The sequence below is a fragment of the Mobula birostris genome, chromosome X (assembly GCF_030028105.1).
Source record: "Mobula birostris isolate sMobBir1 chromosome X, sMobBir1.hap1, whole genome shotgun sequence".
NCBI lineage: Eukaryota > Metazoa > Chordata > Chondrichthyes > Myliobatiformes > Myliobatidae > Mobula > Mobula birostris.
This window is the reverse complement of record NC_092402.1, coordinates 13,521,689-13,540,234: the sequence shown is the minus strand read 5'-3', so window position 1 is coordinate 13,540,234 and position 18,546 is coordinate 13,521,689. Positions and strand designations below refer to the sequence as shown.

General features: G+C 41.8%; 1 protein-coding gene across 1 annotated transcript in view; it reads right to left on the bottom strand.

The window, feature by feature from the left end:
• The window catches only part of LOC140191802 (rho GTPase-activating protein 23-like), a 244,970-nt gene that overhangs the window by 101,025 nt on the left and 125,399 nt on the right, over nt 1-18,546 (bottom strand). Inside the window, 1 exon segment of the mRNA XM_072249578.1 lies at nt 15,867-17,619. Coding sequence (XP_072105679.1) covers nt 15,867-17,619 — 1,753 coding nt within the window.

Below are 18,546 nucleotides of genomic sequence, written 5' to 3'. Positions count from 1 at the left end.
AATCTAGTCAGCTCCATCTTGGGTACTAGCCTACAAAGTACCCAGGACATCTTCAGGGAGTGGTGTCTCACAAAGGCAGCGGCCATTATTAAGGACCTCCAGCACCCAGGGCATGCCCTTTTCTCACTGTTACCATCAGGGAGGAGGTACAGAAGACTGAAGGCACACACTCAGTGATTCAGGAACAGCTTCTTCCCCTCTGCCATCTGATTCCTAAATGGACATTGAACCCATGAACACTTTAAATGCACAGTATTTCTGTTTTTTGCACAATTTTTAATCTATTCAATATACGTATACTATATAAAGTATACTGAATAAGATTTACTTATTTATTATTATTTTTTTCTTCTATATTATGTTTTGCATTGAACTGCTGCTGCTATGTTAACAAATTTCACGTCACACGCCAGTGATAACAAACCTGATTCTGATTCTAATGAGAAGAGGTTATTATATCCTGAATGGTGAGGGTCCTTAACTACGGATGCTGCCTTCTTGAGGCACCAACTATTGAAGATGTACTTGATGGAGTGGTGAGGGGGAATGGTTGTGCCCACAACGGAGCTTCCCGAGCCAACAGTCCTCTGCAGCCTCTTTTGACCCTCCATACCAGGTGATGATGCAACCATACATCAGTAGAAATTTGCTATGGAGTCTTTGGTGACACACTCGAAACATACCCAGTACTCTGGACTCTGGCTGCTGCTCCATACCTGGCCATACACTCCAGACCCCAGCTTGGACTGCCTACTCTGAACCCTGGCTTGAGCCTCACACTTGGCTCATGGTCTGGAGTAATCTCATGGAAAAAGCTGCAGAAAGTTGTAAGCTCAGCCAGCTCCATCATGGGCACCAGCATACAGGATACCTTCAAAGGCAATGTCTCAAAAAGGTGGCATCCATCATTACTGACCCGCCATCATCCAGCACATGCCTTCTTCCCATTGCTACTATCATTGAGGAAGTGCAACATACATCAGTATTTTTTTCCCTCTCTTTTTGCACTAGTTATGTAATCTAATTTCACAATATATGTGAGTGATGATAAGCCTGATTCTGATATGGGTCTCTATTGAGGACTGAGAGTGGGAAGGGAGCAGGGAGAGGGGAATCGTGGTTGGGGAGAAGGGAATCATAGTTGGGAAAAGGGGAAGGGAGAGAAGAGGGTGTGGGAAGCACATTCTGTAATGAGCAATAAACAAATGTTTGGAATCAAATGACCTTGCCTGGTGTCTCAGGGCTGGGTGTGTCTGCACCTGTGCCACCCCTGCCCCTGGCACTCCTTCTCTGCCACCTGTCCCACACCCCTCCCGCGCCACTCCACCCTCGCCATTTCCAACATCCCTTGCTCCTGCCAAATTTGCAAACTTGCTCCCCACTCCACATTGACAAATACAGTACTGTGTGCAAAAGTCTGAGGCATCCTAGCTAAATATATTGCAATTTATAGCTTTTTAAAAATGATTTCTAAAGTACTACTACTGCAAAACAACAAATTTCACAACATATGCTAGTGATATTAAACCTGATTCTGATTCTGGATACACTCACAATCCTTTAAGTGTCTCCAGAACAAGCCTCAAGTGGAGTCTTGGGCAGACCTTGCCCATACATAGATCAACAGATTGTAACTTAATGGATAGCAAAAACAATGTGTATTCACTGATGCCCTTTTTAAAGTTCAAAGTAAAGTTATTATGTATATGTCACCATATACTACCCCAAGATTCATTCACAGTAGAACAAAAAATACAATAGAATCAATGAAAAACTCCACAAGTCAAAGACTGACAAGCAACCAATGTGCAAAAGAAACAAACTGTGCAAGTACAAAGAACAAGTAATAATTAATTAATAGATAGGTAGTTAGGTAGGTAGATAGATAGATCAGTGAATAAATATTGAGAACATGAGTTGTAGACTCACTTAAAAGTGAGTTTGTAGGTAGTAGAATCAATATAGAGTTGAGGTGACTGATGGTTGCAGGATAATAACCATTCCTGAATCTAGTGACGTAGGACCTCTGTATAAATGGTGGGGAGGCTTTGCCTGTGATGGACTTTTCCAGTTTGAGTTTCACAAGGGTTACTTGGCAATAGACCTCATTATAGCCTTGGTCCTAACATGCAGCTGAATTTCAGTAGTGAGGTGAGAGTGACTGCCCTTGACATCAATGTAGCATTGCATTTTGTGGGATGCCAAGGTGCTTCAGTAAAACAGACTTGAATGGGCATCATGAGGAACGTGTTCCAATGGTTGTGCAATGGAAGATGGTGTAGGCTAGTGGCCGCCAACCCGTCGATCTTTCAGACTTTCCCAGTAGATCCCGAAAAAAATCAAAAATAAATATACAAATACTGTTGTAATGTGAGCATTATAAAAATAAGTAATACTAATTGGGATAATGGCTATATAGTAATACTTTTGCTACTGAAAGCTGTTTGTAAAGAGAGATTGTTTCCGGGTTGCAGGGTTTTAGTTTCATTCTTTCTGCGCAGTGAGCATGTGTGTGGGTCCCCCGCCATGCACCGCGTTTTCAGCGTAGCTTGTGCTGCATCAAAGTGACCAATCAGATTAGATAAGAGTACAGACCGTCGCAAACATCAATATACGGCAGTGGTCCCCAACCTCTGGGCCGCGGTCTGATACATTGCCACGAAGAATGCAGCGGCGCAGCAGTAGTCGGAACGCACCCAGCAAATCTTTAAGAAAAAAGCCGAAATAAATAAGCTAATTAATTAGGTGCTGCCCAGCACGTAATTAATTAGCTTGTTTATTTTGGCTTTTTTCTTAAAGATGTGCTGGGTGCATTCCGACTACCGCTGTACCGCAGCATTCTTCGCGGATCGGTATCAGTCTGCAGTCCGGAGGTTGGGGACCACTGATATACAGCACTCGCTCGTGATATCCTGATAGCATGGCGGAGGCTCCACGAAAGAAGGCGAAGATGTACAAATTCCATCCAGAATGGGAAGAGGAATTTCTATTGACCTTGGTGAAAGACAAGTGTGTATGTATGTTGTGCCACCAAACACAAGCACTGACTAAAAGAGGGAATCTGGAGTGGCACCACAACACCAACCACAAGAAATTTTAAGACACCTACCCCCCAAAGAGCGCAATTCATGCCAGGAAAGATGAGGAGGTGAAATCAGTGTTGAAGGCCCAGTAATTGTTTTTCACAAAACATGCTGCTCAAAATAAGGCTGCTATTGAAGCATCATTTCCTGTAAGTCACCTTTTGGCTAAACACAAGAAGCCTTTTACGGATGGCGATTTATTCAAGGAAGCAATGGCCATTACGGCAGAGGCTGTTTTTAATGACTTTAAAAACAAAAACGACATCACAACCGCAATACATAATATACCGCTTGGCCCTGCAACAGTAACAAGGAGGGTAGAGTCACTGTCAGAGGACGTAGATTGACAAGTGTTAAAGGACTTGTCATTCTGTGAATATTTTTCACTACAGTTCGATGAATCCCTGGATATAATGCAAACAGTTCAGCTTGTTGTATTTGTCAAAATGGCTTTTCAGGATTTTACAACAAAAAAGGACTTCGTCACTCTTTTGCAATTAAAGGAGAGAATGAGAGGTGAGGATATTTACAATGAGTTTAAAAAAATATGTCTGTGAAAATGACATCCCCATTCATAAACTGGTGGCAATTACTACTGATGGGGCCGAGCAATGCCTGGTGTGCGCGTTGGTTTTATATCACTAAAAGTCAGTGCCTACTTCGGGTCAACTTATCTATGTGAAATTGCATTTTCACAGATGAAAATTATTAAATCTAAGTACAGGAGCTGACTTACTGACAGACACCTCACAGACTGTCTCAGACTGGCTGTCTGTAGTTATGAGCCACATTTCAGGGAACTACCAGAAAGTATTCAGCCCCAGTCATCACACTGAGTGCAACAGTTAATTTTTATTCATTTATTTTTCGTGTTGAAATAAAACTAAATAATGAAACTTAGAATTAAAGGTGTGAAGTATTGTAATATTCTTAAAGAAGGACAGCTATGGCCTGTTTGATATGCTAGTTACAGTGTTTTCTTGTTTGAATTAATTTGAAAGTTTGACAAAAGTATTTTGTGTAATTCAAATACAATTCGCCCAAATAAAAGACCTCAAATTGGAAGTACAATCTGAGCTGTTTTTTCTCTAAATGATTTAGTAGGTAGATCTTGCCTTTCACTAAGGTCGAAGTAGGGGATCTTGGGCTTAAAAAGGTTGGTGACCACTAGTGTAGGCTGTTGGATGTCAGTTATCCCACTTGGCACGTAGTGTAGCGGTTCATGTAACACTTTACAGCACCAGGGATCAGCAATCAAGATTCAATTCCCGCCACTGTCTCTAAGGAGCTTGCACGTTCTCCCCATGACTGCGTGGGATTCTGCCAGGTGCTCTGGTTTCCTCTCAGATTCCAAAAACAAATGGGTCAGTGAGTTGTGGGCTGCCCCAAGCACATTCTTGGACTGAGCTGATGCAAACAATGCCTTTTACTGTATGTTTCAATGTTTACATGTGACAGGTAAAGGTGATCTTTAATCCCAGGAATCACTGTATCAGTTTCCCGTGTCCTGGGCTCACCTATCACAATAGGTACTCTAGATTGTCAGCTGCTTCATGAACGATTTTCTTTCTATCCTATAAAGTCAGGATGATCATTTATAATTGCACAATGTTCAACTCCACTTGCAACTCCTTAACAAATGAATGTTGATCTCTATCAAATGATTGCAACCACCTAGCCTTGTTTTCCATCTCCAAGTTGCCCACCATCAACACCCTGGAGGTCCACACTGACTAGCAGGGGATAAGTTACAAACACAAGAAATTCTGTGGATGCTGGAAATCCAGAGTAACACACACAAGATGCTGGAGAAACTCAGCAGGTCAGGCAGCATCTATGGAGAGGAATAAGCAGTTGACAGTTCAGGCCGAGATCTTTCATCAGGATTAGAAAGAAAGGGGGAAGGAGGCGGAAGGGCAAGTCACATACATATTAGGGCCAGTGGGGGTGGGCAACTCACATCCTGTCACCTCAAATTCTTTCCATTATCGACTGTGACTGACTCTCTCAGTTTCTCGGGCCTGAAGCTTACCCACAAAGTTCAGAAAGTTTGAAACTTCTGGCCCAGGATCACACAAGGTAGAAAAGGAGGTTCAATATGGTGCTGAGAAGGAAGCCATACACTCGTAACACTCAGAAGCCATAAAAAGTGATATAAAGTGTACAATGCCTCACAGATAGCCTAAACAACTGCCCTGTCTACCACTACCTGCCCCATCTGTGGACAAATTCAGAGTTTCCACAATAAGCTACCCCAGCATCAGAGTGGAAGCAAATCATTCTTGAGACTGTCAAAATCAAAGTAAATTTATTATCTAAGTACATACACTCAGTACATACCTCCTGTACCTAATGAAGCGGCCACTGAATGCATATGTCACTATATGCTATCTTGAGATTCATTTTCTTGCAGGCATTTACAGGAATATAAAGAAATACAGTAGAATTTTTGAAAACCATACACAAACAAAGACTGAGGAACTGCTAAAGAAACACAAGTTGTTTTCTGACTATGTTTCTAGTCAGTTCTCTATACTCTTTTACATTTTCCTAGGGACATTTAACAAGTTAAATAAGTGAGTAGCTATAGCCCTTTTATCTAAGAAAGAATGTGCTGGCACTGGAGGAGGTCCAGAGGAGGTTCACATACATAGATCAACAATTAAACAGAAATTACACTGTAATAGATTATTTGAAAGGCACAGGCAGGGTGATTGTTGGCGCATCGGGCAGAATTTTTGCCATTTCTGTAGCATTTGACTATATTTTAATAGGCTGAGTTGCTAGCTCGATTTTTAACCCAGCACAGATGGAAAGCGTGTGAGGAGCCGGCCTGATTCGAACCCAGAACTATTTGTCTCGAAGTCTACTGCTGGTGCCACAACTCCATCGGTTGGCTACATACAGGGTGGTAACACATTCTTTCAACATTACTTTTACTGAGTAGTTTATGTCGACATTCCCAGACAGCTTTCAGATAAAGTTGAAATGAGTTATGGGAAGCGTGTGAAACAGACAAAAAGATACTGGTTAATGAATATGATTAACCATTACTCATATGAATGCATTTTTTTTCTGTTTGGCGCAGTTCAGGAGCAATGAAGGTGATTGTAGAATACATATACTGCAGTTGAAAGGTGAATAAAAACAGTTTATTATGATGGACAACAATAAAAAAAATCAACAGATTCCACCTGGCACCAACAACATGTGTCATTCAGTTTCTCTTAGTCTCCACCTGTTCCCTCTACACCTCCCCTTTCTCTACAACTATAAACATGCTTTGCTGCCTCTCCTCTTTCCCCTTCTCTCATGGTCCACTCTCCTCTCCTACTGGATTTCTTCTTCTTCTGCCCTTTTCTATCACATCTCGGTTTCTCACCATCTCCCTCTCCCCCACACCTGGTTTCACCTATCACCTTCTAGTTTGTACTCCTTTCCCTCCACCCCACCTTCTTGTTCTGGCTTCCTCCCATTTCCTTTCCAGTCCTGATAAAGGGTCTCAACCTGAAATGTCGGCTCTCATTCGATGCTGCCCAACCTCCAGAATTTTGTGTGTGTTACTGGGTTTTTGACACATTCCAGTTCTGATGAGAGGGTCTTCACTCGTAATGTTAAATGTTTCTCTTTCTCCAGTGCTGCTAGTGAACCTGCTGAGTATTTGCAGCACTTTCTGATTTCCAGCGATTGCAATTTAATGCAGAAAACCAAACTGCTGTAGGAACACAATGAAGCAGGCAACATCTGTGGTGGGGAATAGATGGCTGACATTTCAGATCAAGGCCTCCAAGAGGTCCAAATGAGTGGGGGTGGGGGGTATAGCCAGTATAAGGAGGTGGGGGAGGGGCGGAGCACAAGCTGGCATGTGATAGGTGGGGGGGGGGGAGGATAATGACAGACCGAGGAAAGAAGAGCGGAAATAGTAATAGAGGTTGGATGGTTGGAGGTAACAAAGGACTGCTGTTGATGGAATCTGATAGGAAAGGAAGGTGGAGAATGGAACCAAATAATGAAAATGGGTTGGGTATATGGGAACTGTGGAGGAGAGGGGAAGAACTTCTGTGTGTGCGTGAGAGAGAGACTGGACAACGGGCAATAGGCTGTGGCTGCAGGGTTTGGGTGTGTGTAGAAGCATGGTAGACTACCACGCTCTGGTGGAGGTTCCTCCTCAACTCTTTTCTTTAATCTAAGGTTGCGCCCTCTAGTCTGAGACTCCCCTATTATAGGAACATCCTCTCCACCTCTTTCAATATTCGAAACGTTTCAATGAGCTCCTCACTTCATTCTTCTAAAACTCCATTTACAGGCCCAAAGCTATCAAAGGTACTTTATACATTAGCTTGCTTATGTGAGAACCAAAAAAAAACCCATTTTAAACAATGTGTAATATAGCCTTATGAAGTCTGCAATGAACTTACAGAGGTTCCAAAACTGTGGTCCACGGCCCCTCGGTTAATGATAGGGGTCCATGGCATAAACAAGGTTGGGAACCCCTATAGATAAAGGATTCATTGCTTTATCAGTTGATTCTGTATTTTTTAATCAGTGAAAAACCTCACCAGAAAATACACAGTATAATTTTTACTGAGGATACAAATTCAAATTTCACCTATTACATTGGTGGTGACCCGCCAGGATGGATTGTGTAATATTTCAGTGTGACTCATTGTTTTTTCCAGAGCTATGAAGCCAGGGCTCATCTTGTGTTACCTTCACCATCTGAGAGATTACATTTCAGTGGAAGGAGAAACCTGGGAATTAAGACTGTCTCCAACTCAAGAGCTTCCTATTGAAGTACAGTACAGCCCTTTTCTAATGAAATGCAAGAGCCAGTATGTTGAAATATGCATCAGAGTACAAAAAAAAGTGTTTGTAAAATGCTTTGTCAAATAAAACAGACTACTTAAGAAAATAAATCAGTCTGTCAGCTTGCCGCATACGATTATTAAACAGCTAAAAGCATGCCTTATGAGAATCCTGGATTGCAAAAGTTAACCAAACTCTTGTGTTGTCTGAGTAAGCCCAGTAAGCAGCAAACATGAATTTTACCACAGCCAGCACAAGGAATTAAGATGGACAGAAATTAAAGTATAATACTTCAAGTTATTGCAGTGCATCCCTGTGGCTTACTTAAGCCAGGCCAGATAAGATTGTTGTTTGGTACTGGTGCCTGAATAAATAAAACTAATTGGCCTCAAACATCCATTTAGAACAGAGATGAGGAGGAATTTCTTTAGCCAGAAGGTGGTGAATCTGTGAAATTTATTGCCACAGACGGCTGTGGAGGCCAACTCATTGGGAATATTTAAAGTGGAGATTAATAGGAATAATAAATCAGTCATTATGGAATGGCGGAGGAGACTCGATGGGCTGAATGGCCCAGTTCTGCTATGTCTTATGGTCCTATCACTTATTTTTCACCAGAAATTACTAAACTCTGAAGTGAATAGCTTTAATCATTTTTGCAAACCTTATTTCCAATCTCCAAAGTAACACACACAGAAAGCTGGAGGAACTCAGCATTTTGGCCTGATGAAGGGTCTCAGTCTAAAACGTCAACTATTTACTCCTCTCCATAGATGCTGCCTGACCTGTGAGTTTCTCCAGCACTTTGTGTGTGTTACTCAAGATTTCCAGCATCTGCAGAATCTCTTGTGTTTCCAATCTTCAGACTGGTGAAACAAACACGACACATCAATAAGCTGACTTGGTCTGTGTCTGGTGCAGTAATTATTTCATTTTATTTATTTAGTTTAGAGACAAAAGAAAACTATCCTGGTTTCTATACTTCAAATTTTTGATAAATGATTATTGAATAAATCTTTGTCTTTTTATGAATAGTTTTTCATAAATTCTATTATATTTCTTTTTTTTCCCCTGTACATGCCTTCATTTACAGCAGGGGTTCCCAACCTTTTTTATGCCATGAACTCCAACCATAACAGAGGGGTTGGGATCCCCTGACTTACAGGCTCTTGAGCAGATGTGGTTAACTTCAAACATCTCAACTCTGACCTTTTGACTCACTTTCAAGGACTCTACAACTCATGTTCCCAGTATTACTTTATTTTATTTATTATTTCTTTTTTGCGTGTTTGCACAATTTGTCTTCTTTAGCCCATTTGTTTTCACTGGTCTTTGTTATTTATAATTTTTCATAAATTCTATTGTTTTATTTTCCTGTAAATGCCTACAAGAAAATTAATCTCAAGGTAGTATATGTGAGATATATGTACTTTGATAATAAATATACTTTGATTTTTCACTTTGCAAGAAAATGAATCTCAGGTAGTATATAGAAACTTATAAGTACTTTGACGGGGTTTATGGGGTGTCTACGGAGGGGTAGCACCTCTGGGGAAGGGGCTTGACGTGTCAATTCCGGGGCAGCTCACTCACCTTTGATTCCCCACTGGACACTCAGTTCTCACTTGTGGTTTCAAGTAGCTGTTTGCATGCGACAATGGCTGCACCCTGGTATATCGCAAAAACAGGCGGGCTAAACCAGGCAAGGGTAACCGGTGGGCCTCATACCCCAGCTGAGATAGGGACATGTCTGTCCTGGCATGTGAAGTCAGCTCTGGTGGACCAGGCAGATGAGATCTACAATGAGATCCGACAACCAGGAAGGCGGTTCTACAACACTTCATGGAGAGCGAAGGGCATGACGAGGCACAGAATTAGTCATGGTCATCCACTGCAACCAAGGAAGACCCCAGTTGTGACAACTACTCATACCACTGGACCCAGACATCCAAGATGAACAGATGTCAAACTGCTCCTTCAAAGATAGAACGCTGGAACTTCAAGCTACAATCTCAGACACTAGCACATACAACCCAGGTAATTTCAAAGTTCAAAGTAAATTTCTTATCAAATTACATATATGTCACCAAATACTACCCCGAGATTCATTTTCTGGCAGGCGTTCACAGTAGAACAGAGAAATACAATAGAATAAATGAAAAACTACAAAAAAAAACTGACAAACAAGCAATGTGCAAAAGAAGACAAACTGCAAATAAGAAAAATAAATAAAACAAAACTGAAAACATGCGTTGCAATAACCTTGAAAATGAGCCCATAGATTGTGGAATCAATTCTGAGTTGGAATTCAGCTGAAGAAACTGACTGAGGGATTCTGTTTTGGATATGAAATTTAACTGAAGCTCAAATGCATTAGATTAATTTGGGAGGATATAGTCAGTACTATTCTAAATAGAATGTAGAACACCATGGAACAGGCCCGTTGGCTCATGGTGTTGTGCCTTTTAACCTACTCCAACATCAGTCTGGCATTTCCCTCCCACATAGCTCACAGAGAACAAGCAGCAACTATGAAAGGAGAAGATGAACAACCAGACCCAACCACTAACCACAACATGAGGAAATCTGCAGATGCTGGAATTTCAAGCAACACACATCAAAGTTGCTGGTGAACGCAGCAGGCCAGGCAGCATCTATAGGAAGAGGTACAGTCGACATTTTGGGCCGAGACCTTTTGTCAGGACTAACTGAAAGAAGAGTTAGTAAGAGATTAGAAACCACCACTTACACTTGCCCACACTGCACCAGAATATGTGGATCCCGGATTGGCCTCTACATCCACCTGAGGACCAGCCAACAGACAACCCCCTTAGGAGAACATCATACTCAACTCGAGTGATCACACAACTACAGAGCCCTCCATTTTCCTACATTCCATGTGCCAGCCGGTGGTGTAGTGGCATCAACACTGGACTTCAAGGAAGATGGACGTGAGTTCAAACCCAGCTGGGTCCCAACCTAGACAGCAGCAGTATCTGCACGGAAGAAAGGCCTGGCAACCTACTTCCATATCTTGCCACAAAAACCCTATGGGTAACTACACTCATAGGGTTGCCATGTGTCAACAGTACTCAACAACAGCAAGAGTCTCTTAAATATCCATAATAAGTTCAATGTTCAAAGTAAATTTATTATCAAGGTACATATATGACACCTTATACTATCCTGAAATTCATATTCTTTCAGGCATTCACAGTAAATACAAGGAAAGACAATAGAATCACTGAAAATTGTATTTCAATAAAGAGACAACCACCGTGCAAATACAAACGAAAACAAAATAAAAATAATAAATAAGCAATAAATATTAAGAATGAGTTGAAAAGTCCTTCAAAGTGAGTCCAAACATTGTGGGAACAGTTCAGTGATGGGATGAGTGAAGTTATTCCCTCTGGTTCAAGAGCCTAATTGTTGAGAGGTAATAACTGTCCCTAAACCTAGTGGTATGGGTCCTTGGACTCCTGTACCTCCTTCCTGATGGCAGCAGAGAGAAGATGGTGGGGGTCCTTGATGATGGATAAACACAAGAGCATTTGGAGATGCTGGTATTCCAAAGCAACACACGCAAAATGCAGGAGGAACTCAGTAGGTCAGGTAGCATCTATGGAAATGAATAAACAGTTGACATTTCAGGCTGAGACCCTTCTTCAGGACTTGATGATGGATGCTGCTTTCCTGTGACAGCACTCCATGTAGATGTGCTCAATGGTGGGGCGGGGGGGTTACCCGTGATGGACTGGGCTGTATATAGTACTTATATCTTAAATCTCACAACCCTCATCCCCATTTCCAATTTTTTTCAGGTATAATTAACCTATATTTTCGGTATCTACAGACTCTTTCACTCAGAAGAAAGTTAATTATTATACAATTTCCTATTTTATTGTCAGAATAAATCTATTTTTTATTCATAGATATTGCAACACTGCAGCACTAACTCCTGGGAAAACACTGTCAATGCCCTTTGTTAAATGCATGTAGCGCACATTGGGAATTGCATTCTACTGCTGATATTACCATAAATGGAAGTAATTCTAATACAGGGTTACAGTCACAAAAGAATAGCTTTCATAAGTTTCTGTCACAGAAGTGCAGTTTTACTGAAGGACCCAAGGAGAACAACTTTGCCATTGACTCTGATACTAAGAATTTAACAAAGCAAAAAGCTTGAAGAATTATAGAAGGTAAAGTTAGAAAGGAAACGAGGGTTGTTTGGATAGCATTGCAGATAATATCAAATAAAAACTGAAATGTTCTATAATTTCTTCAAGGGAACAAAGTGGTTGTAGGTAGGTCATATTCTGCATGGAGGTCAATGACCAATGGTGTGCCTCAGGGATCTGTTCTGGGACCCCCTACTCTTCGTGATTTTTATAAATGACCTGGATGAGGAAGTGGAAGGATGGGTTAGTAAATTTGCTGATGACACAAAGGTTGGAGGTGTTGTGGATAGTGTGGAGGGCTGTCAGAGGTTACAGCGGGACATCGATAGGATGCAAAACTGGGCTGCAAAGTGGCAAATGGAGTTCGACCCAGATAAGTGTGAGGTGGTTCATTTAGGTAGGTCAAATATGAAGGCAGAATATAGTATTAATGGTAAGACTCTTGGCACTGTGGAGGATCAGAGGGATCTTGAAGCTGCTGCACAGGTTGACTCTGTGGTTAAGAAGGCATGCAGTGCATTGGCCTTCATCAACCATGGGATTGAGTTTAGGAACAGAGGTAATGTTACAGCTATATAGGACCCTGGTCAGACCCCACTTGGAGTACTGTGCTCAGTTCTGGTCGCCTCACTAAAGGAAGGATTTGGAAGCTATAGAAAGGGTGCAGAGGAGATTTACAAGGATGTTGCCTGGATTGGGGGGCATGCTTTATGAGAATAGGTTGAGTGAACTCGGCCTTTTCTCCTTGGAGCGACAGAGGATAAGAGGTGATCTGATAGAGGTATATAAGATGACGAGAGGTATTGATCATGTGGATAGTCAATGGCTTTTTCCCAGAGCTGAAATGGCTAGCACAAGAGGGCACAGTTTTAAGGTGCTTGGAAGTAGGTACAGAGGAGATGACATGGGTAAGTTTATTACTCAGAGAGTGGTGAGTGTGTGGAATGGGTTGCCGACGATGGTGGTGGAGGCGGATATGATAGGGTCTTTTAAGAGATTCCTGGACAGATACATAGAGCTCAGAAAAATAGGGGGCTATGGGTAACACTAGGTAATTTCTAAGGTAAGGACATGTTTTCACAGCTTTGTGGACCGAAGGGCCTCTATTGTGCTGTAGGTTTTCTAAGTTTCTATGTTTCTATGGAACAAGGATTAGAAAGTGAACCTTAATCAAAACCAAAATGATAACCTGAGGATTGAGACAGAAAAGATTTGCAAAGCTCTAAACCTATATTTTAAGACCATAAGACATAGGAGAGGAATTAGGACATTTGGCCCATCGGGTCTTCTCTGACATTCAATCATGGCTAATTTATTTTCCCTCTCAATCTTAATTTCCTGCCTTCTCCCTGTAACTTTTGATGCTCTTATTAATTAAGTAACTAACAACCTCTGCTTTAAATATCCTCACTGATTTGACCTCCACAGCAGTCTGTGGCAATGAATCCACACATTCACCATCCTCTGGCTAAAGAAGTTCCTCTTCATCTCTGTTCTAAAAGGACGTCCTTGTATTCCAAGGTTGTGCCCTCTGGTCCTAGACGCCCCCACTATTGGAAATAACCTCTCTACATCCACTCTATCTTCGTTTGTTATGTGCCATGTCGTATGACATGGGCAATCATAGTCTTTCCATGACCATGATTGCTTTTAGCAAATTTTTGTACAGAACTGGATTGCCATTGCCTTCTTTTGGGGAGTGTCTTTTCAAGATGGGTGACCCCAGCCATTATCAATACTCTTCAGAGATTGTCTGCCTGGCGTCAGTGGTCGCATAACCAGAACTTGTGATAAGCACCGGCTGCTCGTACGACCATCCACCATCTGCTCCCACAGCTTTACATAACCCTGATTGGGGGGAGGGGTTAAGCAGGTGATACACCTTGTCCAAGGGTGTCCTGCAGGCTAGCGGAAGGAAGATGTGCTTTATACATCCTTTGCTAGAGATGTATCTCCACTGTACCAAGGCCTTCCAATAGGTTTCCATGAGAACACCTCTCATCTAAACTCCAGTGAGTACAGGACTAGGGCCATCAAATATAGGACCAAACTAGAGTACCAGTAGGAAAATGCAACCTTCACTTAAACAACACTGGATGTCAAAATCAAATTCAGGTCACTAGAGCTTTAAGGCAGCTGCACTACCTGCAGTTCCTGAATTGTTTCCAAGATCAAACATGGCTCAATCTATTGCACTTTCATCATGCTTTTTAATAATATTCACATTTATTGTATATTTTGTAAATATTATATGATGGAATAATTCCCATCTTGTTGTCTATTTGGTTCATTACAAGTTTCTTGCTAAACCAAAACTTATGAAGTGACTTTTGTACAACGTTCGCACTCAATTTTCAAAGTTTACTTTGGCTAGACTGAAACCATCCTGAGCGTATTTGGACCTAGAAGTACTGGGTGCAGTTCTGGTCATCTCATTATAGGAAGGATGTGGAAGCTTTAGAGAGGGTGCAGAGGAGATTTAGCAGGATGCTGCCTGGAAAGGAGGGCATGTCTTATGAAGATAGGTTGAGTGAGGTAAGGCTTTTGTCTTTGGAGTGAAGGAATACAAGAGGTGTACTTGATAGAGATGTACAAGAAGAGTCACAGATAGAGTGAAAGCCAGGGGGGTTTTCCCAGGGTAGAAATGGCTAACACAAAGGGGCAAAGTTTTAAGATAATTGTAAGTATTTTACACAGAGAGTGGTGGGTGCATGGAATGCTAGAACTGGATATATTAGGGACATTTAAAAGGCTCTTAGACAGACACATGGATGAAGGAAATATGGAGGGCTATGTAGGAGGGAAGGGTTAGATTGATCTTGGAGTAAATTAAAAGATTGGCACAACATCATTCTAAAATTTGCTGCATTGAGTCAGACAACTAAATTAAATATACTTGATCAAGTTAGGGTGTCAGGACAAAGAGGAGAAGGGCAATCAGTTGTCAGCAGGGGTGTGATTGAGTGGGGTAGGAGACTAGCTGCAGCCAGGTTATGGGAGATTGGGGATGAGTTAGGAATTGGGAAACTCACCCAGTTACACTTCTGAAGTTACAGATGCCTCATTGATAAAACACGAGCATCCCTCACATGTTCACCAGCTTCTAAACGTGGTCAGAAATGCTCAAAGGCAGGATCTCATATTGCACTCTTCAAAACACTGACCCTGCATTTTCTACAACATGATCTCACAGCACTCTGTGGTGTACATGATAATAAACTAATCTGAATCTGAATATATTACAGGTAAAGCCCTCCCAACCATCAAGCTCATCTGCATGAAATGCTGTCGCAAGAAAGCAGTATCCATCATCAGAAACCCCTATCACACAGGACACCCTCTCTTCTTGCTGCTGCCACCAGGAAGAAGATACAGAAGCCTCAGAACTCACACCACTAGCTTTAGGAATAGTTACCACCCCTCAAACATCAGGCTTTTGAACCAAAAGGGATAACTTCACTCAACTTCACTTGCCTCATCATTAAAATGCTCCCACAACCCATGGACTCATTTTCAAGGACTTTTCATCTCATGTTCTCAATATTTATTGCTTATCTATTATCTTTATTTATTTCTTTTTGTATTTGCACAGTTTGTTGTCTTTTGTGCACTGGTTGTCCACCCAGTTGGTACAGTCTTTCATTGATTCTATTATGGTTATTATATTTATTTATTTATGTCCACAAGAAAATGAATCTCAGGGTTGTATATGATGACACATATGTACTTTGTTAATAAAATTTAATTTGGACTTTGTTATCATTTCCAATTCACTTTTGGGTGTTTTACATACCGATATATGGAATTGAAGCCAATGAGTCTTCTGGAGACTTTGCAGTTGTCCCTTCCAGTCTCACACTTGTCTGTTCCGAAGATGCACTTTCTGATAAGTAATCTGGTGGCGAAATTACGGGTGTTGCTTCCAGTACATCTATACAAGCTGGGTGTCTGAGAGGGTGCGGCACTCTGCGGCCACTGGGAGGTTTCTGCCTCAAGTGGGCGGCTTTGCTTGCTTGTGGCATTTCTTGATCCTTTTGTACAATCCCCAAAGGAACCTCGCATTTGGAAATTTGGGAGACTCCAGACTTTATACTAGGAAATGGCTTAATGTCCTGTTGAAAGACTGTCTCCTTACCAGAGGTCTGCTTTGGGTATAAGCCACCCTGCCGATCATGATTGGTCAGTCTTTGGTCTCGGACAACGGGCACATCAATTCTTTTGACTTGGCCGGGGGCACAACGTTCAGCCTTGGGCTCGCTGGCAGTCAAACCAGAAACAAACACTGACCTATCCGAAAGATGAGATACTTTACTTTGAGGAACATTGGCAGTCTGTTGCCCTACACGTGCATTATCAGCTCTCTTCATAGAATGAGAGTGAGTTACTTCATTTCTGCACTGCTGTTGAGAAGGTACAGATACTCTGGAGTTTGGGTTAGTATAATATGTACTTCTATTGCTAGAGTTCTGATGACATGAATTCTTCTGACCATGATTTCCTGAAGAATAACCTGCCGGTCTATGCTGCCAAAAAATATGTTCCTGCCCACCAGACTTAGAAAAGCTTGCTGTACCAGACTTTGAATGTGTCCATACAAACCTGTCGCCACCTGTTGTAAAGGCATTATGTGTTAAATTCTCCAAAGATCGATCGCATTTTCCCAAATAATCTTCCGAACGAGTCCTGTAATTCCACGGCTCATCCATAGGTGCAAGTAAAGTGTCTTGGGAAGCACTGTGAGGCCAGTGTTTGTGTAATGAAGTCTCCTCAAGTCTATCCTGAGAGTAACTCCTGTACTTGGGGGGCATGGCAGTGTAGCCCCGATCTTCAGACGAGCTTCGACGTGATATCCGTGTTGACTGCCAGCTCGGTGGGTTATACTGGTGTCTGCTTGTATTAATGCTGCCAAGTCGTTCCCATGATGTCCTAATATCGGAATGAAAATAGTTGTTTTCCCTGTTGCTCACAGAACTAGTGTAACTTCTCTGGCCCATGTTGCTATTGGGACCTGAGTAAACATTATGGTTTGAGACGGACAAGAAAGGAGTTTGGTTAGACCGCCCCCTATACCAATCCTGCATAGGAGCTGAACCTGAACCATACTTATTGCTTATTGGACCCTGTACAACAGAATTTGAAGAAGACACAGTCATTTCTCTCACTAGAGCTGATCTTGGCTTTATTCCATATTGCACCTCCTCTACATGGTGCCTAGGGCTTGAATGGCTTATTCCAATCTCGGCCAACAGATCTGATGATCGTGCTCGGCCCCGTAGTTCATTCCACGTGCTGCCAGGGTGACTAGCTGTGGTGCTGATGTCCAGTGGTGAAGATGGATCAGAACAGAATCCCCTGTCAGAACACGAGCTGGCATTGTAATTCCTGTTGTCCACCAGCATTCCCCGAGATGAAGCAGTCAGCAAAGGCTCCTTGGTCTGTGCCGTAGGCAAATGTCTAGGGTAGCACACAGGTGGCGGCTCTGGTATGTGACGAGCGCTCCCAGAATAGGGATCGTTACCCTTCAGGTAAGCATCCTGAGAGTAAGCCTATAAATGAAAGAAAACCAACATGATTATGCTTTGAAAATTAATGACTGAGTACACAGAAACTAATAATCTCATATTCCCAATTAAATCATGAAATAGTATTTATTTTAAATAGTTAGATTATTAGAGACCATCAATAAAACCCATGTTAACAAAATAGTTAAGGTTAAAAATTCCCAGAACCTGATGCCACTGTATGTGCAAAGATTCAGTAAGATTAATTTAAATATACAGAGTTAAATGCTCTAGAAATATAACTTTAAATAACTGAATAACAGATTATTAAGAACAGCAGCAGTGAAATGATCAGATAAAATCTTTCAAAATCTTATATTGATGTTAATAGCTTCATAAACCTAATATGCAACATTACTATTTACTAAGGTAGAGGCATTCAATCATGTAATGCTAAGCCAATTACATTTTAACGGGTTCAGACCCATAAGACCGTACGACATAGGAGCAGAATTAGGCCATTTGGCTCATCGAGTCTGCTCTGCCATTTCATCATGACTGATCCATTTCCCTCTCAGCCCCAATCTCTTGCCTTCTCCCCGTAACCTTTCATGCCCTGACCAATCAAGAGTCTATCAACCTCTACCTTAAATAAACCCAATGATGGTCTCCACAGCCACATCTGACAACAAATTCCACAGATTCACCACTCTCTGGCTAAAGAAATTCCTCAACTCCGTTCTAAATGTACGTCCCTCTATTCTGAGGCTGTGTTGTCTGGTCTTAGATTCCCCCACTACTAGAAACATCCTCTCCACATCTAGCTTATCAAGGCCTTTCAACATTCAATAGGTTTCAATGAGACTCTTCTCCCACCCCAATTCTTTTGAATTCCACTGAGTACTGCCCCAGAGCCATCAAATGCTCCTCATATGATAAGCTTTTTAATTCTGTTATAATTTTCGTGAATCT